General features: G+C 40.5%; 1 protein-coding gene across 1 annotated transcript in view; it reads right to left on the bottom strand.

Annotated features, from left to right (window-relative positions):
* Window positions 1-24,197, bottom strand: part of grin2bb (glutamate receptor, ionotropic, N-methyl D-aspartate 2B, genome duplicate b) — a 97,113-nt gene that overhangs the window by 3,085 nt on the left and 69,831 nt on the right. Inside the window, exons 5-13 of the mRNA XM_008277315.1 lie at window positions 19,412-19,526; window positions 18,927-19,132; window positions 17,059-17,230; window positions 14,771-14,924; window positions 13,212-13,337; window positions 11,468-11,697; window positions 10,224-10,384; window positions 8,558-8,745; window positions 2,704-2,942 (exon numbers count right to left, since the gene is read on the bottom strand). Coding sequence (XP_008275537.1) covers window positions 2,704-2,942; window positions 8,558-8,745; window positions 10,224-10,384; window positions 11,468-11,697; window positions 13,212-13,337; window positions 14,771-14,924; window positions 17,059-17,230; window positions 18,927-19,132; window positions 19,412-19,526 — 1,591 coding nt within the window. The remainder of the gene's footprint in view (window positions 1-2,703; window positions 2,943-8,557; window positions 8,746-10,223; window positions 10,385-11,467; window positions 11,698-13,211; window positions 13,338-14,770; window positions 14,925-17,058; window positions 17,231-18,926; window positions 19,133-19,411; window positions 19,527-24,197) is intronic.

Here is a 24,197-nt window from a genome sequence, read left to right as displayed (position 1 = left end):
TAAGCGTGAACTAACATCTACTTAAAATGTCATTATCCGTCAGTGTGTGTGTTTATTTTGGTAAAAGCAAGGTTTTCATGTGAGCAGAGTCAAAGAAGCGTATTTAAATGGGGGCTGAGGGAATCTGTTGTTGAGGCGACAGCCAAATCTGAAAGGTCGAGGACACACTACCCACCAGCCAGCACCATGGCCAACATTCCTCAAAGGCGTCAACTTGTCAAAAACAGTTTCTGTCTGTCTCTTAGTCACTTTTTCTGTCGCTGAGCTACATTCATGAATGCGAATCGTCAACCCTCTTTTCTTTTATGCCTCCATTCTTTCTTTGTGTCTATTTTATCTCTGTTTCCGGGTGCTTTGGCAAGCGACAGCTGCTTCAATGGGATTGTCTGTCTTTACTGTATCTCTGTACATCAACTGCTGCTATGGCTGCTGTGAAAGGTAATAGAACAGATGTTAGTGGCACATTGCTGTGTCTGTTCTTTTCTACTTGTCCTTTGTCCTGCTAGCGGTTTTGTTCTTTATCATGACTGTTGCTGACTGATCTCTTTTTCTCACTCTGTATCTTTTTTGCCCTTTGCTGTCTCATCACGTGCCCATCCTTACACTGGCAATTTCTTTGAATGCATTTTTTTTTACAATATTTTTCTCACACTTTTCTTATTTAACCAGGCAGAAAAATTAATGAAAGATCGCTGGCTGTAAAACCACCCCCGAGTTAAAGGAGCCATTTCTGAAATGTGTCCGAATTTAAAATGGGTGTAATTCAACAGGGAAAAATAAAGCTTATAGGAAATCTTAAAGTTATCATATAAAAAGTTGTTATTAAGCTTTGTGTATAAAAGAAAAAGAAAAAAAAACATAAAAGAAGGTGAGGTTTTTGCCAATAAAGCAATTATAGAAAACTGTGTCTTTCAGAAGTTCGCATGGTAATTTCTCTTGCTTAAGGTCAGTCTGAGTAGGTGTAGACCAAATGACATTGCAATTAGAAACAGCTTCATCCTTACGACTAAACACATAAACACAGGTGTCCTTTTGTCTGGCAAACAATGACTAAGACAATTTGCATGTGACAACAACCTGTCTTTTAAAAGGTAACATTATGCAAATGGATTACACCTCGAGTGATTATTTCTATGGACCCAATTTACATGGTGAGGAGGTTAGGCAGTAAACAAGGTTTGGATCCTCACAAGCTCTCTTTCACCTTTAGTACAACTGTATATGTGTATCGAGACAAGTGAAACACAATGAATTGCATCGAGGAGGAAGTCTAAAAGTGTGCAAAAATGTGAAGGATTAATGTTTCTCGAGCCTCTCTATAATGGAGTGCAGCCATTTCTAAGAAGTTAAACACTTTTGCCTTCAGATGTGGTCAGAAGATCAGCTAGTTTGTTTGAAGCATATTGAAATGTTTGCTTTGTGTAAACACATTTGCTGTTGCAACTTAGCAGTTTTGTCCATGTTGGTTATTTATTATGAGGCTGCTGTAAGCACATAGTTGCTATTGGTTACATCGAAAAGCTCAGAGCTTTCACAGGCTAGCTATTTTAAGGCCAATTCATGCTTACCATGCCCACCTGCACATGCGTGATGTCCACAAAAGACCCCTTTGCAGACGTTCGTCTGCAGTTCAAACTTTGTGATTGCATAAAATGTAAGCCCCCTGACTGAATAATGATGCTCAAAACAAAAGCTTTTTCTGACAGCAGTCCGTGCAAGTAGATTCTGCATCATCATCATCATCCTCGACAACTTCATAATTTATCACTAAAAGAGTTGTACTTGAAGTAGTTGCTGCCAAACTTTGGAAGTGCTTTGATTTCTATACTTTGTCCATCAACAAAGCCCAAACACTGTGGGAAGTTCTAAATTCTCCAGAGACTTCATGCTCTGTCCACCCACTATGCCCAACATACTTCAAAAAATAATCACATTGACACGGTGCTACAGCCTAATCTGTAACTAACCGCTATATCCTGTAAAAGGTGCAAAGTCACAACAAGCCTTTTCAGAAATATTCACATGAGCTGAGTATGTTTTTCTGTGTTTGATATGAGGGGCGATGCCACCATCTGCATTGCAGAATAGAGTTGCATGCACTTCTAATGTCCACTTTTAAAGTCTGCATCGGTCAGCACAGAAACCATGAAGTGGCCTTTACTGTCCCACAATGAACTGTCATATTTGACATCTTCAGAATACTAATAGCATATGTTTTTCAGACAAACATTTAAAGCAAAATCCAAATTCTACATCTGACAATCGCAAATTATTTTCATAAAATATTTCTTAATATAGTTCTGGTATTCTACATAAGAAAATGGTCAAAATATTTTAAACTAACACATGACTTTGAAAGGCAAATAAATGAAAGATGGACAAAAATGCTTTGTTGGCTGGGACTCATAGGGTTCGGGTTATATGATAGTATATTATTATAATATTTGCTCCACTGGGTAGCAGTGTGTAGAATTAGGATAGGTGGGTTTTTATTGTATAGCACAGGATGCTCTTGATGTCTATTGTTTTGTTTCATGACTGCCTGAGCTAAAAAAGCCACAGGTAAGTCAGTTGAGTCATTGTATCCTCCTGACCGACTCGATACACCTCAACAACAGCCAGTGGTTTCAAATCAGCCACTCCTGTGATCTTTCTGTCAGGAGGACAAAGGTCAGACCTAAAATAAAACATCACCACACTCACTCTGCTAATGGAGAAGGTGAAACCGGGCTTTCCGGAGCACACGCCCATGAAGCAGAAGCGCAGCTGCCAGTAGAACAAATGTTCGCAGATGAAGGTGATGAATGACAGAACCATGGCAGCCCCGAGCATGTAGAAGACTCCCGCCATGTTGTCCACGTCCAGCTGGCTGCTCATCACCTCGTTCTTCTCATTGTGGCAGATGCCTGTCAGCCACAGGGCCTCCAATTCCTCCATCTCTCCTGCAGACACATACACACAGGTTACCGTATCTTTGTGCTGGTCAGGTGCGACCTGTGCACTTGGATGGGTTTGCCTGTAGGTGCCTGGAAATGTGAGTGCAACAAAAAGAGGGCACATTTTTTAGATGGGGTGTTGATTCCAAAAACAGCTCAGGTCTCGTATACGTGCAGCAAATGTCATGTTGCATTATTTTGACTGAATGGCCCCCCAGAGGACCATCCTCATTAAGGATTGCTTTTGCAAGGCTTCCTTGTTGTGGGGAAAAAAAAAAACACAACTGCCGGCTGGGACTTGACAGTCCTCAGAGAGGAAGTGTGTGTGTGGTCATGTGACAAGTGTTTCCGCCCTGAAATGTGTCTCCCTCAGTTCCACATCCCTGGGGGAACGCCAAGGGGGGAGGGCACGTCCAGAGAGATTTGTTTGATCTGCACCAATGGTCTTATTTTTTGGTGTGTGTCTCTGTGAGATCAAGGAGTATATACAATATTTTCCCAATGCTTACATAACACTGTTTTGTGTAAGGATGTTTGTGCAGATGAGTGTGTTTGTGTCAAACAACTGTTAACTAGTTTTCACCGAGCATTTATGTGGCACTATTAAGATGAGTGGTCCTCAGTTGTTATTGTGCACATAAAAACCAAAAAGAAACTCATTGCTTTGGACTAAAATGTGTATCAACATGAGCTAGGGAAAATACAAAATACTTTGAGGTCATTCATGTTGTTCATGAAAACATATAGGTACACTTTTTAATTTTAATATCACACTGTCTGTCATATCAACAACTGAATCGGAGCCAGGAGGCAGTTAGCGCAGCTTAGCATAAAGACAGGTGGCAGGTAGACACAACTAGCTTTACATCATCCAGCAGCAGCTTAAGCTCCAATTAATGGTTACACTTCATTGGGTTAAACCTACACAAACAACAATACACAGCCAGCAAACCTTTGCTAGTCATCCCAGCGCTTGTGTGTACAGCAAGTCAAAATGTCTTCTACCAAAACTGAGTGGCACAATTGTGTGGTACAAGATTGTCCCAGAGGTATCTGCAGATTTACCTGTTTTGACTCAATGTTTCCATATCGTGCCATTTGTCAGCAAATAAATCAGTCTTACATGTCCCCACAGTGTTATGAATTCAAAGATGGTTCATTTCACTGTATGAAGGCTTCTTTAAATTAGTAGAAAACCAAAGAGCTGCTGCTGTTTCCGCCCCCTTCAGGAGGGACACGCCGTCTGCATCTGTGATTGACAGTCGGAGCAGTCAAACACAGATCATGACATCTGGTTAGTTCAGTGTTACACAGCGGCAGGATAGAATTAGTGCTGGTTTGTGAAGCTAGGAGGCTAACTAGTTGTCGTGGGGTATAAGTAGGGTGACCATATTTTCATTACCGAAAACCAGGACACTTGACCCGACAATGAGATACTCAAATGATACTTGAAGTTTACTCAAAGATGCCTTATAATTTCAATACAATTAAAGTATGCCTTCTCTGTATGGATAGAAAATTGTTATAGTCATCTTATAAAAAAAACAACCGGACGGCCAGGACAGGACGTGAAAACAGATCATGTCCTGGGAAAACAGGATGTTTGGTCACCCTAGTTTAAGGAACAGCAGAAGTAAACATCTTCATAACTTAACAGCCTTTGTTTTAAACATAAAAAAACAATAAAAATAGATTTTCACCATATGGGGCCTTTAAGCCCAAATATCTGATTGAACACCTTCAAAGCAAAAATGGGAATTTTATTGGTTTCCTTTTAAAACCAGGTTCAGAGTATTTAGTTCCTGTCAGATGTTCATTTCCAACATGATTGATTCTTTTCAAAGGTGCATAGCTCTTAGTAGTCATTGCTTACTGCTATTAAATCTGTATGTGCTTATTTTAGATCTGTGTGAACCAAACTAAAAGGAATGAGTAAGAATCAGATCAATGAGCAGAATTTGTAATGAAGCTGAAATCTATAATAATTATAATTTATTGTCTTTCTATTTTTTCCTTCATTCTTATCTAATATCTTTCCCTCCTCAGTTAGTGCCTCTCAGCTTCCAGCTGTAAGGCCCATGTTGATCTTCTCCCTCTGTATATATAACATCATGCTCATATCTTGACTCCAACAGGACGTGACAGATAAGAGCAAACATCGATGAGTCTGGTCTCTGAACCTGGACTAACGTATATGTGTTGACAGCCAAACAATCTACGTGAAAGTAATGAGAGGTAATGTCTGATGTGTTGGCCTCATGTACACAGCTGACAAAACAATAAGACTTTACTTCAATTTGCAAATTTGTGCAGACATGTCTGATCTTTGGGAAACACACACTCAAACATGCACATTCAGTCCATGTACATTCACACATCCTGCAAACACAGACTGGCACGTTAGTGTACATCACTCAGGAGGTTTCCAACAGTGTACTTCGAGGTCTGACTCAATCTGACTCCTAAAGATCTGATCCAAGGTGAACGTTCTCTCTGTACTGACCTCTTTATCCATCAGGCGCGCCAGAATGGAAAGTGATAGGACCTCGAAGGCCACTGTCTGTGTATGTGTGCCTGTCAGTGTGCTGTACAGTATATGATTTGGCAGGTAGTGAGCAGCGGGAAGGATGCACTATCCCTGGAGGTGGAGAGCTAATGTAGGTGTATTCTGCTTTCCAAAGGCAAAGATTCGCATCAGGAACAACTGTTTCTTTAAAATGTAGCGTTTCCAGAGATACAAAATATAAAAACTGCTGCTAAAACCAAGGCCGGTGATACATTTAAAGGTCAGATTCTTTTATTCCTTGTTTCACAGAGAACCCAGCTCCTTCTTTAGAGGTAGTCATACCTGAAGAACAGAAAGATAAACTGTATTACAGCAATTGTAACTGATGCTTGATAGTAGTATGTTGACACACGTGCTAAATTTCTCTTTTTTTCCCTGCCTCACTTGTTAATTGTCAGTTAATAATGTACACTCAGTTGCAAGTTTATTTGGGCCACATATCTAAACTAATGCAGTCTAATATAATCGCCCTGTAATAAATCCTACCTGTAATTCAATACAAGCCACAAACCTCACAAAGTGCAGCCGGCAAAATCACCTTAAAGTTGAATTAGTGCCTCTCTACAACAGTTTGGACAAATATTGAACTTTATAACCTTCACGAACGAAGGATTTATGGCAGACCACTGTTTTATTTAGATGCCATTAGTTTTAAATAGGGACAGGAGTGTTCATGGTAAAAAAAAAAAACCTCAATCCAACTATTGTGTAATATCTTTTCCCTTGTTAACTTTACAATCTAACGGGGATGATTTATATATAGAATATAGGTAAATGTCATAGTGATTGATAAAAGAGAGATCTCAATTGATGAGTTTTCACTGGCTGCTCAAAGCATAAAAGAGAGAGAAAGTTTGACTCTTTTATTTAAGCTTGAAAAATGTTTTACATGTTGATTCCAGGTTTTTTTCCAATTATTTTTCAACAATCAATCAAAGAAATTAAGCTATTTTCCCCCTTTTTTGTGATTTCTGGCATTATATGTTCATCACACTGCACAAAAGACATACTTGAGTTCTCTCTACTTGGAATGATGGTTGTGCTGTTTCTATATAGCTACAACATGCGGCAATGAAAAGTGAACCCACAATGAGCAAATATAACACTCTGAAACTACTTGGAGTTCAGAGGGTTTTTTTCAGAGGATTAAAAAAAAAAAAAAAAAACACGGGGAAACTTTATTTAACTAAGAAAAGTTGCATTGAGAATAAGCAGATGCAGGTAACCCTAATAACAGCTGATGTCAATAAAACAGGCAGACTGCATGTGTCAATTTAGAATGTGTAGAATAAATAAATTAACCCGCCCACGTAATGTTATTTAACTAAAATGAAAAAAATATTCAAGTTCTGAGCCTGAGTAACATCTTACTGTGTGAACAAGTAATTTGTGGTGATGGACATTTGTTCGTAGTAAATCTTTGTTCCCAAAGAGATGTAAAGTTTGCATCCTGAGCATGTGCTCAGCCCAAATCAGCTGGCTCAAACCTCTCATCACAGAGAGGCAGCAACTCAATGCAAAGGCCAACATGGATCAGCAAACTTGTCATTCTCTTTAAGTGACACCAGACATCCTGCTGGCTTCTTTTGGTCACTCTCCAAAACAAACAGCAGCAACTGGGGCTCAAAACCAAACCTGACCTGCAAACTGAGAGCACAACCCTGTTATGCAAACAATATTTTAGTCTCATGTTTGTTATTTTCTCGTTGTTGTGCACTAAATGGACACATGGTTTAACCCCCTCCATATATAAATATTCATACAATACAGTGTGGTGTCAAAGTGCCACCACAACGTATAAAAAGATGCTAAAGCAGTCGTTTATACAGACACAAATGTGTTGATGTGTCACACTCACGGTAGCGTTCCCCTGCACATCACTTAGCAGCCAGGCAGAGGTAAATGTTAAGAATAAATGTCAATGTAAATAACAAATGTGTGCACTTTCAAAACTGTAAACTGAGCTTTTGTGTCTGTTTTTTCAAAAGTAGATCTTGAGCTACCAGAAAGAGATCTGAACTCTACATTTTTTGATCAACCTGGTGCAGTAAAGTGTGGGCCAATGAAAAAAAAAAAGTATCAGAGATTACATGAGAAACATGAGCAACACTCTGGTTTTGATTAATGTAAATGACTTCCTCTGTCGAGATTTTAGAGTGCAGACTGAACTAGTCTGAACAAGTCAAAATAGATTTCAGGTTTTCCTGCTAAACTTGTATTTCTACCTCACTGGTCCTCCAATCCATGGACCCGTTTCTGTAAAATCCCTGCGACATTGGAGAAATATGTCAATCACACCCGTCCAACAATATCCAGAGGCCTTAGCATTTCAGTTCTCATTTCGTCTATGCTGTTCTTTCTACCTATTTTCAGTTGAGGTCAACATTTCCTGTCTCCTGCTTCACAAAGTGCTGCCAGAACTTACTGAGCTACAAAAAAACAAGCTCTTCCTACATTCAGGTTTTCACTTCAACAATGACAGCAGCTGCAGCCTTTCAGGCCTGCTGGTAGCTCGCTGTTGATTAGCGACTGCACTCTGCCAACCTGGCTCAGGAGGCCTCATCCTGCAGCTCGACAGCCTCATCGACTGCCGGTTTCCGCCAGCAGGTTCTTGGGTTTTCACCATAACAAGCACCGGACACCTTCTGAGACGCAGCTCCTTTGCAGCCACTTCGACCACTCCAACCTCACTACCCCGATGAGAGTACGACTTCATTGTTGAAGAATTGTTGAATATTATTGTACATATTAAAGCTTGAGTAGCGGTTTCTTAAAAATAATGCATTGACTTATGCTTGTATGATGTTTAAGCCCTGTGAGGTTATGAAAATACAAATGTGACACATTATCATCTCTAAAAGTAATATGATACTTAATTTAAATAACACTTATCCAACTCATTACTTTCAGAATGAATTAAGACTGTGATGAGTTACATAATTACCATATCAAAATGGAAATGCCATCATTACTGATTTAAAATGCTCTGAGATTCCAACACTAGTATATTTATTATGCTTCTTCATTCAAGTATAAACAACCTTCCAGTCCTCACCATCTCCAAACAGCATGAGGATGGCCAGATCCACAGCTCGTTTCCAGCCGGAGTCTTTCTGGATTGCGATGCCGTAACCGGTGGAGGCAAACACTTTACCACTGCCGATGGTGACCAGCTTACAGCCCTCGTCTCTTCCGGCCATGTAGTTTAACACAGCAGCGTCGTAGATGAAGGCATCCAGTTTGCTGTGGATCGCGATGTATGGAAAATGTGTCAGGGGAACGCTTTTTAAAATCAAGTTATTGAGCCACTTGTACCACAAATGATGCTATATTATAACTGCACAGTGTCCAAAATTTGTTTCTAACAATGAATCACTGCAATGAGTGTCATCACTGCCATGTAGCATTGTCCAACTTTACATTTTACAAAAATAGTGAAGGACAATTCTGGATTTCTTTGTATTTGGTTGGACGTTTCCCAGAAATAACAACGTAATCTGGTGGTAATTACGGAGAAAAATATGACAAAAATAATTTATGTTGGTTAACAGTTGAGGCAGTTGCGATCAGTTTAAAAAAAGTTATTGATTTCTACAGTTCCAGTGTTTTGTGAGAACCACGTGATCTAAACCAAATTACACATTAAGTCATTATCCATTTATTGTTGGAAATGGTATTCTCCAGTTCTGTGGAATTATATGCTTGCCTCTGCACATTTTTGCATGTGAAGCTGACCTGCTGTGCACTGACTAAACACTCGAGGATACGCTAGCTTGGCATTTAATTGAAATTAATTAATTGGAAGCTCTCTATTTTAGCTATAATTAATGGCAAATCACAAAGATCTTTCGAGGAAACTTGCTAGGAAATTTTTCGAAAATAATGGGTCTATAAAATAAAGTGGCAGTTACAAAGGTACTGTGCTTACTGTGCACGCTTTACTTTTGTTTTCATTGTAAGAATTTCAAAAGGTACTGTTATAGCACAGAGATACTTCACTTTAAATGCGGCAAATCAGGCAGAGATGATTATTCTGTTTAATTCAAGTCTCTTCTGTTTCTTCTATTTTAAGTTGCACAATTGTCATGGAGATAGTTTAGCAGTTATCATGTTTATCTAAGTCCTGGAGGTAAAACCTGAACCTCTCCATGACAATTGTGCAACTCCATGGGCAGCCCTGTATTGTCTTCTATCCATATTAACCCTGAGTAAGTTGATAAAGAAATTGACATGACAGTCTCCAGCTTGGTGACAAACTACCATCAGAGGTGCCTCAGGGCTCTGCAGGCCTCTGTGGTCATTCGATTCTCAGCGAGTACCGGAGGTACACCATTGCTTTGCATTCCTATTTCTTCTGCAGCGGCTGACGAAAATGTTTGAAGACAGGGAGAGAGAAAGTGTGACGAGGAGAGCAAAGATATTAGCTAGCTTTCAGAGCAACCACAGGCTACACTGCTATTCTGGGTGTCAGTGGCAGGCAGATATGCAGCTCCACTGGCTGCCCACCCACATCGCCCAGAATGCCCCCTCTTCCTCTGTCTCCCTCGCCTTATTCCTTCATCATCTTTTCTCTGTGTTGCATCAGTACAGGACCTCACAGCTTCAAAACACTGCCTCTTTTCTCCCTGCTGAAAACCCTTTCAACCCCCCCCCGGTTTGCCTCATATCTCCTCATTTGTCTCTCCATCCTCCCCTCTATCTCCTCTCCTCCTCCTCCTCACCCAGTCTTCAGACTGTACAAGGCTTCATCTACATTCTTCTGGTGGAAGCTGGTCATGTAGGCATGCATGTCCCGGTAGTTGTTGCGGATGTTGCGTTCTGTACTCCCATTGGGCACTGTGCCAAACCGGAAAGGTGGCGAGAATTCGTTTGGCTTCTGGAACTGTGTGGGGGTTTTCAGGAAAAGGAAACACACAGAGAAAATGACAGAGGAGCGCTCGTTAGCATGGAAAAGGCACTGAGCCATATCAAACAGCCTTTAATGCACTGTTAAGCAGGAGCACAGGACTATGCTTTAAGAAGCTCTGAATTGACAAACTGCTCAGATTTGTGCTCGAGAGACGTGGGAGGATCTCAGGACACATTTAGACAAACATGTACTGTAGGCTGGTGTGTGAAATGTCTGAAAAACACAACTGACATGACTATGATAAGTCCAAGGTGACAGTCTTACAGATGAGAAAGAAAGACATATAAGTAAAAAGAAGTTAGAACTAGCTACATTACTTTACATTAATTACTCAATTATCACTATAGCAACTAATTCATTTCTCGTTTTTCAGCTAAGTGAATAATCAACTAACTGTTTCACTTCTAAATCAGTCGCTTGATTGAGTTTATTTGTAGGTTTCAACCTCAAACACACACAATTCAAAAACTCTGGTTGATCCACAACAATTTAAATAACTGTTCAGTCACTGATATGATCTTTTAGTCAAAATTTGACAAGTTGCAGTTTTCTAAATCTAAGGATTTGCTGTTTTTTAAATATATTTTTGCAAACAGGGAACATTTGGCATTGCATCACTTGGTGAGCCAAACAATTCAAAAATATCAACCAGGACTCCAAGAACTTGTGACAGCCATTAGATTGAAGATTTAAATGAAAAAATATCCTTGTATTTGAATTTAGGACAAAAAATAAACACACGGTTAGCATTACAAAGTGATATGAGGTTGATTTTTAGTGCAGCGCTACCCGCTACAAGGAGCTGACTGCACGGATAACTCTTGTCATCATGAAAATCGCATAATTGCAAATCAGAATGCATGAAAACTTGTCAGCAAATGAGCACAGAGTTCAAAATAGCTCAAAGCGCTAAATTTTTTACAGGTGCAACTTACCAATACAAAAATATAAACGACGCAGTCCTACATCACAAACTGTCTTTCAGACTCGCTCGCACGTACTTTCACACACCTGCTCCTCCACCCCACAAACCATCACACCGCTTTGAGTTCACACCTTTTTGTCTGACAGCCCCGACACCTGGTCGACATACTCCTCCTGGATCATGAAGGCAGCCAGGTTGGCAGTGTAGGAGGCCAGGAAGATGACAGCAAAGAAAGCCCACACTGACACCATGATCTTACTGGTGGTACCTTTGGGATTCTGCACAGGCACAGAGTTGTTGAAAACCAGACCCCACAGCAGCCAGATGGCCTTACCGATGGTGAAGGAGGGACCGCCGGGCTCTGGGAGGGACAGGAGGGGAGGATGCAAAGTAAGGATGAAAAAAAGAGATAAATTTCACACACCACAGTTCCTGCTTTGCTTTATGTAATTCCTAATACTGACATCGCACTTTTCAAGACACTCAAAGATGCTTTACAAAGTAGGTGGAACCAAAAAATAAATAAAAAATGGAGAAAGAAACGTATTTAACAAAGGGATTGTGAATTGCAGGCAGTGTTAAAAAGATGTGTTCTACTGGATTTCTTGAATATGGGGAGTGATGGAGGAATCCCTGATGCTCTGGGGAGTTCCAGAGGGTGGCAACGGCGATAGTAAAGTCCTCCTCAAGTACGATATTTGGTCTGAATGTGGGGGAGGCTTGGAGGCTAAATATAATTACATATATGTTTTTATCTCTATATAAAAAATACACTTATTCCCATCCTTTAATTTGATCACAGGATTGGGCATGCAGTTCACTCTTATAGCTCTTATAGCCCATGCAGCAACAGCCCTCTGTTACCGATTAACTCTGCTTAACCCGCCTCTTTGGCAGTACGACAAGGCATCGGGATGAAAACACTACCTACTGCAGCTCAATGGCATCAGAGCTGAGGAGTAAGAGAAAAAAGGGGGAGGGTGGGAGATGGCACACAGCAGGCTACAATTATGCTACAGCTGGAGCAGCACTATAGGACAACACCCTTACATAACCTAGTGATTAAACCATACAACCCATAAACTGTTGCTGCACCATAAGGCATGCAGAAAACTGTACTGTACTCCAAACTATTTTATCCCTTCTGGTTTAAATAAATAAATAAATAAATAAATAAATTAATAAATAAATAAGCAAAACAATATAAGACTTCTCTGATTTTATCTTGAGTGGCTGCCATCGTGGCAGCCTAATGCAATACTCAGAGTCAAACCGAGCTGAGTGTATAAAAGCTGGAGAGAAAAAAATAGATTCAATCTGAACCATTGATTTTGATGGGCAAATTGATTTGTGCAGCCTGCTGGAGCTGCATTTGATTCAGCAAGATAGCGTTGTTCCATACCGTCAGACACTGTTAAATCTGGCACATATTTTTTAATGTATGGCCATAGATCTGCGTAAGCGTAATCATTAGTATTACAACCCCAGATGTGGTGGTGTAATGTTGGTGTAATATTTGAGGACAGCACAATAAAAAACAGAACAGAACGTTCTTTTGTTCACACAGTGACGCTGCGAATACTTAAGATCACCTATTTGGTTCTTACCAATGATCCTTTTCATTCGTAAAAAAAGCTCAAGTGACAGTAGATGAAGATAAGTACTCAAAGTAAGAAGTCCCGCTGCTCCAGTTGTACTCATTCAGAGGGGATTGCCAAAGTAATTTTAGCACCTTGGGGGTTCCGTCTGAATGGTGCATTCAAGGTAACAAAATACGCCAGCTAAATTTTCATTTCAGCAAACCAGACTGCTTGAAAATGTACATCGTCGTCACCTTTTTGCAGCATTTGCATGCATGTATGTGCGTCCACTCACCTCGCCCGTCTGCCAGACAGCGATTGTAACCCACCGGGCTGAAGTACTCAAACACAAACACAGCCACAGCCGACACAATCAGCAGCATCACAAACATCATCACCCAGACGTCAGCGCTAAAGGGCTCTAAAACACAGAGGGGGGAAGGGGAGTGTGCATTGTGGTACAGAGGGAAAAAGGGGGAGGTAGGTGGTGGGAGACAGCAGGAGAGGAAGATCAGTCATCCAAATTAAACAAAATTATAAAATCATCCTTTGGTATCAACATGATTATTTGTATTTACACACTGTGTTCAGTGTGCTTGTTGCAGTTAAGGATTTTAATTGAGTTTGTGTGGACAAGCTCTTCTCAGGAGCAGAACTGAGAGGAAGGTGGGAAGGTGTGAATGGACAGATGAACTCATAGAAATGAGCACACTTTCTCCTTGTTTTGTACTTTGTTTTGCAGTTTTCACCCACTTGCTAAAGCGACATAGCTGAAAAAACTGTCTCCCAATCAAGGTCAGCTTGACAGCTATTCTGGAGCTTTTGACTGAACTGTCATCTGCACATTTTTGCAATTGCCACCTGTATATGTTCAAATTGTCATTTTCTGAGCACTCAGAACTTAAAACAATAGCCTTTCAATATGTTTATTGTTCTGTGATTGTCTCTCAATATACAAGTTTCGACTATTCGGGATAAAGTCTGCCATTCTAAAGTTGGAGTCAAATTGCCATGCACAAAGGATTCACAGAAAGCAAGGCTGGCATTGCTGTTTTCAGCTTTTTCTCATTTATACCAGCCTCTCAGCAATTGTGTACCAGAGCTATATTAAGTTGCTGCTAATGCAAACCCCATTTCTTATTGCTACTGCCTCACATTATAAGTGTGACTGCTATAACACGAGACAGCATTTAGTAGTCAGCGTAATCAGTTATGGAAAGTACGTACACGAAAAGTACACAATGGTGGTTTTTGTTATTTTTGGAACAATGTTGAATATTACAGGAACTACGAAACAAGAAGGAGCAGCCTCAGTGACTTGTGCGCTAACAACTTTTTAATAAGGCAAGAGACTTATTGTGCTCTGATGATATGCAGAAAACTTCTGCCTCCATGTTCAACATAAAAAACGATTTTGGTGGCTCAGGGAAAAAGTGGGAAAAGGCCAAGACCTTTAAAACACTTTTAAAAGCAACAGGTTCTCCAAGTTTTAAGAAAAATGAACAACTCCATAATAGCCACTAAATGGCCCTGGTATTTTTTTTTGTCAGATGCAGTTATCACAGTAAAGAATTAAACAACTGCCTTTTATTGTGTAGTCCTGCATTGGATGCTGGAAATAAAGCTTTTGTTGTTGTTTTTAGTGATTTAAAATCATCATTGAACCAAACTTGTCATCTTTTGGGCTGCCAGAACACATTGCTCACCACAGAAAAACAATGAAGTTGGTTTGTGGAAAACCCATTGTGTGTGTCTCTGTCTGTTATTGTGCATTTTTTATGTGATATGTCCACATCCAAGGGCCCTCGATTGTGTTGTGCATCTGCCAGAAACACCAGGTGCATTTCTTCTCACCTAGAAAGGCGGAGGGGGAGACGGTTCCGTTGCTACGGGAGACCATGACACTAATCCCCGTCTCGATGAACGGCACGGAGAAGTCGATGACCTCCGACCTCTCCTCGTTGATGGTGAGCGAACCCACTGCCATGTGGGCATTCTTCAACACCACCTGAGGGTCAGGGACAGACAGGCAGACAGAGACAAGGGGGAAACATGCCGGCTGAATGCTCTCAGGTCTGTGGCGAAAAACAGTTTGGTGAAAGAGACGAGATGACAAAAGTAAATTCAGTGCTGCATGTTTTTAAACCATCCACTGACCTGCAGTGTGGAAGCAAGAGGAAAAAAGGAGCTATGTCTACTCTGGGTCAATGTTTGACTTGAAGTGTGTTCAAGTGTATTTAGTTGCTGGAGCCTTGGGCCAGGAATAAAAAGGAGCACAGAGGACCTTGTTAATAAGGGATATGTATGCCAGAGTGAGCAGGATTCTTAAACGTGTATTTTTCCTCTGTTTGTCACACTTCTTTATGGAGGCCTGCTCTCTCATTCTGTTTTCTGCATCTGTTGTCCTGTTTTCCCCCATTCAAATGAAATCCTTAGCTGTTTGTTTAGGCATTTAAGTATGGACTAATGACCCACGCATGCTTGCACTGCGCATTTGCATTGCATTACCTTATGCCAAGTTACAGCCCACAATCAATAGTAAGTGGACTTACTTAACTTTATATAACACTGCAGATATTCACTAATCTAAGTTCTCAATGCACTGAAGCCACTCGTTCTGTATCATAATCAATTAAGCCGGACATCACATTGATTTATGAAGGCTGCATTATGCTGGTTTTCTAAAGTGGATTGTATGCAGGAGAGAAGTGGGTCTTTCCCCAAGGCCAATTTCTCCATCCTTCCTCCTCTCTTCCAATCGCTCTTTCTTTCTCTGTGTCTTTTTCTTTTTTCCGTCTTTTCTCTGATTAGGAGCCTCATTGTGGCCTCCTGAGGTTTTGTGGAGCTGATCACAGCCCCCCCTCAGGTCAGGTTGTGGGGAACGAGTGCTCGATGGCATGACAGAGATGGTGACAAACTAACAGAGAGAGATATATTCAGAGAGTGTAATTTGCCCTATCATAAAAAATAAACTCCTATGAGCACCGCAACTCTCGCTGGCTGTTTCGTATTCCATACTTTATTTTTAAGTCTGTGCATCGTATACATAATGTAGAATGAACTGCTAAGGGACTTAAGAGACAAAAAAAGTGATGAGCAAAGGAAAAAGAAAATGAAAAAACAACAAGTATGCATATGTTGAATAAATAAACATTAAACTGATAAAATATAAAGCACATGAATCCTTATCTGGTGCATTCGTAACCTTATTGATACAGTACATATGCTCATATTGTCACAGAGGGAGAATTTTAAAATCAGTTTCTCCCAGGAAAACAAACAAATTGGAGTGATGCAAATTTTGTAGTCACTTCCATCAGACTGGATGAAACAGATTTACCTGGAATCACAGCTCATCTCACGCTGCAAATTAACAGATGTTGAATTTGATCCCTGCCACCTGAAGGAGCTTTTTATGTTTTTTGATCAGGAGGCGGCTGTGGCTCATGTGGGAGGTAAGATACAGAAACCTTAGTTGCTCCCGAAGGCAGGCGAGAAACTCCGCCACCGTTGATGTACGTGTGAATGAGAAACACACTGTAAATTTAAGGTTAAACGGCGCTATACGAGTGTGGACCTTGTGTTTTCACTATATCATAAGTAATAGTGTTACGTTTCTTAAGGGATAAAGTCTGAATGAATGCTAATGATAGATGATAGGATGCCACCAGCAACACATCACCCACAATGATGAGCTAAATGAATAAACACTACCTGCAGTTACACTGAATCCACCGAGCACTATTCTACCTCTGGTAGAAGTCAGAGAAATGCAAAAAAATATCATTTTATTTTCAGCACGCTGCCTTATTGTGTCACTCCAATGGTTCAATAACAGTTGTATTGCAAAGTCTCCAGCGTTCTGCCAGCTGTGAAATCCACAATTAGCTGATGTGCCAGCAGGTCTGTATGAAATCGACCAAACTGTCATTGTGGGTGTTTTCAAGCTGCTCTACAGATGATGCAAAGCTGATGCTTCTTTCTGCCGCTGCTGCTGGGATGAGCAACATCCTCGACTGTGACCATTATACTGTATGCAAGAAGAGAACCATCTGACCACTGCAGATCAGTGGAACAGCATTAGCTACAGTCATTTATCAAATACACAGAGTGACTGTGTAACAAGGAAGAAACGTCCTCACCTCTCCAACCATACCGTTCCATGTCCCATTGACCTTCTTGCCGTGTTTGCCGTTGGTCACCAGGTAGAGGTCGTAAGTGAACTTGACTGTCTTGGCAATTTTCTTTAGGATGTCGATACAGAAACCTTTGCAGCAGCGCTTGATATAAATCCCTGAATCACCCGTTTGGTTGCTGGTAGGTGGAATGAGGAAGGAGGCGGTAGAAGAAGTAAAGATGAGAGAACAAGGGAAGAAGTTTTAGTCGTCAAGACGTCATTGGATATAAGTATTTAAAATGAACAAATTCACATAAAAACAGCACGTTGTTTCACTGATCAGCACACATTCAGAATGAGGACAATGGGAAACGCTCAGTTAAATTACTTGAGATCATATTCATCAATTACCTGACAACTTTCAATCATGTTTTAAACAAATGCTTGAAACATAAGGTCAGAAAAAGTAAGGCCTCAGCTTGTCCTTTGGGAAATTATAATTTCACCATTTCATGAGTAAATGATAAATCAGCAGTTGAATCAATAGTAAAGATAACAGTTGCATGCAGCCAATACACACAGAACACATGCCCCACTTTCCACATAAAAACTGATATTTGAAGCATAAAATAATGTGTGACTTTCGCTAGTCTTCCTTTTTTTCAGCACATCATTATGTTTCACGCAGGAGCTCTAAACATTAACAACGGTGCTGCAGAGTGCTCATTAACATTCATATCTCTCAGAGCTCGGTTTTTATTCAGGCTCAAGTAAACAGGTCTATATATTGTCATCCAAATTATACAGTAATTCGGAACTAAGAATAACACACACTGAATCAAACATTTAACCAAACTGTGCGTCATCAGTCAATAGGTTGTTTTGGCTCACAGCAGATACAGGTGCATAACAGCTGTGCGTAACAACACAATGACAGCTTTGGCAGAGCGAGCGGATGTTGCCAGTGCCAGACCAAGGACGAATGTGTTTGTTTGAGTGATTTGTATTCACACAAGGGTATGTCAACCTCTATTTATCCCGACTGCAGGCTTATGAATTCCGTTCCTGCAAGTGAACAACCTTCATGATTACTGACATAAAATGTGCAGCGTAACATGGAATAAAGTGAACACAGCTGTTTATTCGTGTGGCACTAAGGCTGGGCCCACATATCTCTGCTTTTGTACAAACAAAGACGACTCCACTCAGCTCCGTGCATCTGTTTTCTTGGAGTATTTTTGGCTGAAAAGAAAATTCTGCATATTGTGTGTGGCATGTTGCCGCCTATCCCTGAAATCTTGCACGTGATGCTGTGAGGGAAGGAGTGAGCTAGGGGAGGGGGTAGGAGAGAGAACAGGGTGAAAGATCTGTCAATAAAAACACTGAAGCTGGAAGATGTAGGGCAGCCTCGGGAGATTTCAGGTGGGGCAGTGATAGAAAAGGAGGCCAATGAAGAAAATTCATTATCACACTCTGAGGAGAGCTGGCTAGCAAGAGGGTCAGGGTGAAGAGGCAGGGGAGGGAGGAAAAACAGGGACAGAAACCAAGACAATGATCTAGTTAGCAGAAGTGAAACAAGTCAAGGTAATAACAGGACAATGAGAGAGTTAATCGTGAAAAATACATAACATAACAGCATGCTGCAGTGACAGAAAATATTGAATCCAGAGACACACAAAAAGTAAAGCTGTCAGCAGGTTTTTATGTGTGTTCCCTTGTAGAAGGGATTCAGTTATTTTCCCTAATTTACAAGAATATATTCGGCTAAATTCAGCTGCTGTTGGTCTTTGGTGTGACTTTGAATACATGCAAGAGAGTCTAAATATATCAACTTTGCCACCTGATGTATAAATCAATGCGGCTGCAAATTGAATTCTCAATTTAAATCCTTACGTGAGTTTGAGCTGTTTGCGGCACGGCACAGTGTTCCTCATGCAGGTACCACTGAGCGGGTCCACGTCCTCCACAATGACAAATGGCGCCTCTTCCAGAGTCACGATGGACAGGTGGTCCTCCCGCTCCTCTGCCGCAGAGTACAGCTCGAAGCGAGGCCACACATGGTACCTCATCGTCAAAGAGCCTCTCTCCCACTTGCCAACCTGCATGAGTGAGTGGGAGGAGGGCTGTGATGTACAGGCTACTGTAACAGGTACTTAAAGAGTCAGGGAGACACTCAGAAAGGGAAAAAAAAACAGTGACAGACACATTACAAGGGGCAAAAATACAAACTGGGGAAGAACGAAGGGGTTGGAACAAGATGAGAAGAGAAGAGAAGAGAAGAGAAGAGAAGAGAAGAGAAGAGAAGAGAAGAGAAGAGAAGAGAAGAGAAGAGAAGAGAAGGCAGAAGAAGAAGAAGAAGAAGAAGAGGAGATATTTACCCTGTCCCATTGTCTGTCTTTGTCCAGGAGAATGATGACCAGCTTAGGGAACATCTGGTGGCCTTCTTCACTAAATGACAGGTTTCGACCTTCAAATGTCACATTCATGAGGTACCTGAAAATGAGAGTTCGAGTTTGAGTTACAAATATCAAAATCTGTTTATTGGTCTGCAAGCAAAATGTACAGAATTCAAACTTTTATTCAGCTTTAAAGCAAAACTACCAAACTTAACATTGTTGTGAGACTGATACATTTATCAGCTACTCACATCGAGATAAAGAGAACATTTGTAGATTTAAGATATAACACTGGAACACACCAGCCATTTCTGGGTGTTTCTTTGCTCCTGTCACAATATTATTCAGTGTGGACTCATTTTTCACTGCAATATAAAGTCCTGCACCTCTGTGGAAACAGCACAATCATGGCTGGAAGCAGAGAGAGTTCAAAAATGTCTGCTGTGCAGTATGACACATTCACAATGCCATAAATCATAAAAAAAAGGGGGGGAAAAAGTGAATTTCTTTGATTTATTAAAAAAAAAAAATTGAAACAGCTTGGTATCAGCATGTACAACCAAGTGCCCACAGGGGTTACCAAGACTGGAAAAAATATAGGTATTATGCTTTTTATATTTTAAAGTTGCTTTCATGCCGATCTCCTATCAGCTCGGTGTAAACATAACCAAATAGTCCCAGAATCTTTGTCACGTTTTGTCACTCAATTAAGTAGATCCTGGCTTCAGCTCAGATTTTTTTTTTCAAAACCTTATTCTTTGAAACATCTATGATAAATATATTTTTGATTAAATAGCTTCGATTGGTTCTTTTTTGCCACTGAACTTAAAAGTCACATGTGATTAGTTCAAGAACCATTGGAACATTCTAAATCTAATGATTCTCCCAGTTTCAGGCTATAATACATTTTGTAATTTTGCCAGTCACAAAAAGAACAACACGCCTTTTGAACTTGCCTGTGGGTTTTGGGATTTACAGGGTTAAGACTGGTAATTTCTTCCTAGTAACTTACTTTTTTTTGGCTTCTTGGGGGCAGCACAACAAATTGTAATCACAACACTGATATATTTTCACTCAAGCTGCTTTGGCTGTGTGTTCACAAACTGTGGCACAACTACACATCCACTAGACATGCATTAGCATTTATTTATAGTCATCCCTCTGGCCACCTGGTGAATTTCAGTGCTATATTCACTTTTTCCAGCTCTGCCTCAAGCTCCTTAGTGAAATATCTCCTTCTTTGCTAAATTTCCCACTTTGTCCACCACCTGATTACTAACTTGTACTGTACACAGCGACCACAAAGCCGTGGACTTTACAACCGAAACTATGAGACGAAACTATGAGACGAAATGTGCTAAAACGGGAAATTTCTTTGTGAGCTCATCATAGAAACACCTTGGACATGGCGTGTAGATTTTTTTTCCACCTAGTTAATATAAAACTATTGATTAGTGCAGCTTGAAAGAAGACTACACAACATGACAGGAGTTTTAATACAGCACTATTATCCCAGTAGAAGCTGCTAGTAACTTTGTACAGATGTCAAAAGGCGAACTGCGGCACTCACAGTTTAAAATAGTGGGAGGGCGCACACAAAATCAAGCGCCCCTTTTTTATAAATATTCCCAAATGTCTCAAACACTGAAACATGGAGCCAAAACATTTCAGTCACAAAGAGTACACTGCTAATATGGGTAGTGACTCAGTGCTGTAAGATATTCAGTCCAAATACTTGGCAGTGTAATAGTAGAAATGTCCTTTTGAGAAATGTGTTGGTATGTAGTTCAGAAAATAATATCTGAAGAGGGCTATGTGTAATATCTGACGCCCACTGGCTTTACATTAATCTTTCAAAAACGCCTGTTTTATTGATTCTTGATTATTAGCTTTGCATTTCATTTATTTATACGTTTCATTAAATGTGTCATTTTTGGATCATTGGTTTGATATTTTGTGTAAATATTGGTATTTTGCTTCTTGCCATTTGATTAAACCTTTTTCACAGCTGTTTTTCTTCTTATTACTATTATCGGTAGTGGAAGCAACCCTGATATTTTATGCTCTCTAGGCACTTGACTAGGACCACAACAAAGATGACCCAGTTTGAAACATATGACACCTGATAGACAAGGAAGCATACAGAAGGACAAAGCGGGGAGGGTGATGAGAGCAACAAGAAACCAGCAGTGAAAAGTGGAAGAACTGGGAAGAGAGTGTATCAACCACCTGTGTGAGCACATATCAGCATATACGTGTGTGTCAACAAGTGTACAATGGTGGCAGATAAGCCGGAATCATCTCTCTTTCTTTCCCTTGCTGCCTTCTTCCCTCACTTTTCCTCATCCTGATCTGTGGGCTACCATCACCATGGAGACGCTCTGCCTCTGAAACAATCCACCGGAGAAATAAATATCTTGTCTGAATTCAAGGAGTAAGGAGCTGTGTGTGTGTGTGTGTGTGTGTGTGTGTGTGTGTGTGTGTGTGTGCAGACTTTCAAAGGAGGTACCGAGCACATTTTACCCACCATCATGTCCAAGCAAGTGAACAGTGTGAAAAAAAAGACAATAAATCTATTCACGAGTGAAAAAAATAAAAAATAAAAAATGCAGACAACAGATGAGCAATGGGCCTGAAACTTACCCAAGATTTTATCGCAAGTACTTTCCACTAGAACATTCAGTACCACTATCCGTAGCGTCTTCACCTATATTTATATCTCACACACATACACACACACAGATCTAAATAGGTTACATGCTTTGAGCAAGTCAATAATATGACTCAAGCTTCCATGAAATGCCTACTGCTGCACACAGGCTGGCTCGCGCACTATAAGTGCTGTAATGCACATGTAACATGGGATTAGCCTCCTAAGAATAATCTCAGTTTGAATAGGGCAAAAAAAAAAAAAAAAGATTAAGGCAACGTGGGTGGAGGTCCAACTTGTTGACGCCATGCCATGGCAACCCACGTGACCGGTTGCCGCCCCGCGAGCGCATGTGTCCTCATGACAGAGCGCGATATGTGTAAGCACACGCAACACGGCGAGGCTCTGAGCACAGCATAATGTAATGTAACGTGTTGCCATGGCGCCCACAACCACAGCAATTTCACGCAATCAGCAGTGTTGCCATGGGAACAGTAATCTCACCCGGGAGAGGCTGGTTAAAAGAGAAAGACAGAGGAGTTTTCCTTTTTTCCCCAGTCTAAATCTAAGTGTTTACCCACTTCCCCTCACGCTGTCTTTCACTTTCAGATCAATCTCTCCATCTAACCTCTGAGTAGCTCATCGAATTGCACATCAATGGGATTCATCTGCCCGTACATTAACCTGCACCTTTTTAAAGACTGATGCACGCTGTGAATTTACAGCAGAGGAGGTTGCTGTGTTTATCATTTTGTGGCCCTGTACTAGTGATGTAGCTTTTATGTGCTGTTTGATCCCTCCTCGTGTCAGCACTCCCCTCTGACTCTGGTGAAAGAAGAAGAAAGGAAAAGGAAAACATAAAAAACTACTGGGATGAGCTGCTAACAGAATCACATGCGGCTTCATCACAGCCATATGCACCAACTGTTCCCCAACTAATCACTGGCTCTGAGGGGAATTTATTTTTTAGTTACAGAGACAATGAATCATCAGTGGCACAATGGACACAATCCATCTTCGTCCATGTTTTTTTTCTTTCTCACATCTCTGTAACAGAGCCATTTCATATCTCGAATTCTTTCAAGTAAGCAGGGTCACAAATTCTCCATCGCTGCAATGCAGGGATGTAAAAATATATATCTCCTCTGAGTAAAGAAGTGTGTGCACATATACTACACATACACACTGACTGGATTTGTGTGGATGACTCATAATTTTTTAGAAAACCTGCCTCTGAAGAGTTACCAGTTACTGATAAAAACGTGCGCTACACATTACAGGTTTTATAGGATAGAAGCAGTGATTGTGTGGGGAGGCCGGTCAGATCAGGTAAACTAAAGGTAGCGCAGAGTAAATATGGTGTAAGAGCTGTGTCAGTCGAGGACAGCAGCGCAACTGAGGATATGTGTGATTACACCACAGTGGAAATATTTTCAGGTTATGGTTGGATAAGAGCGTTTAGGAGGCAGCTGCTTTGCACAAAAGGCTGGAACAAACAGGGTCTCCAACAGACACAATACAAAAATGCAAAACAGCCTTTTTAAACCTTAATTTAACATGTTCATAGTTCAAAAGTTTAATGAAAATTTAACCAGATTTTAACAAGCCTCATTAAAGTTTGCTGCATCATCACCTTCTCACAATTCTTCTGATGACTTCACCCCCAACTTTGTTTTGTCATATTAAAACAAAAATAAATTCATGTTTTTTATAATTTGTGGATTAATTTGGGCTTTTAATTCTAATATTGTCATCTGCATCTGTATATGTGTTGAAGTAACTGGATGCTGTGAGACTGCAGCTATAATCAAACTGTAACTGATCCTAGTGTCTTGTAAAAAAAAAAAAAAAGCATTTGCATGTGCAGCCTGGTTGTAAATAATGCATTATTTTACAATAACTATTCAGCATGGTTGTTGCTGTCTTCAGCATGTGTCATAATCAAATAGTGTAAGTTCCTTGAATATAAAGCATCTGATTGTCTGCTGCCATTGTTATAAAATCTGCATTCGGCTGTCATTCCCAAGTGCCACAAACTGTCTTCTTTCTGCCTTGCTTAATTTGGATTTGGGGCTCAGACTTGAATCTCCACCTGAATATAACAGAAACTGAATATAT

This window comes from Stegastes partitus, unplaced genomic scaffold (assembly GCF_000690725.1).
Source record: "Stegastes partitus isolate 25-593 unplaced genomic scaffold, Stegastes_partitus-1.0.2 Scaffold3, whole genome shotgun sequence".
Lineage (NCBI taxonomy): Eukaryota > Metazoa > Chordata > Actinopteri > Pomacentridae > Stegastes > Stegastes partitus.
This window is presented reverse-complemented; position numbering and strand designations above follow the sequence as displayed.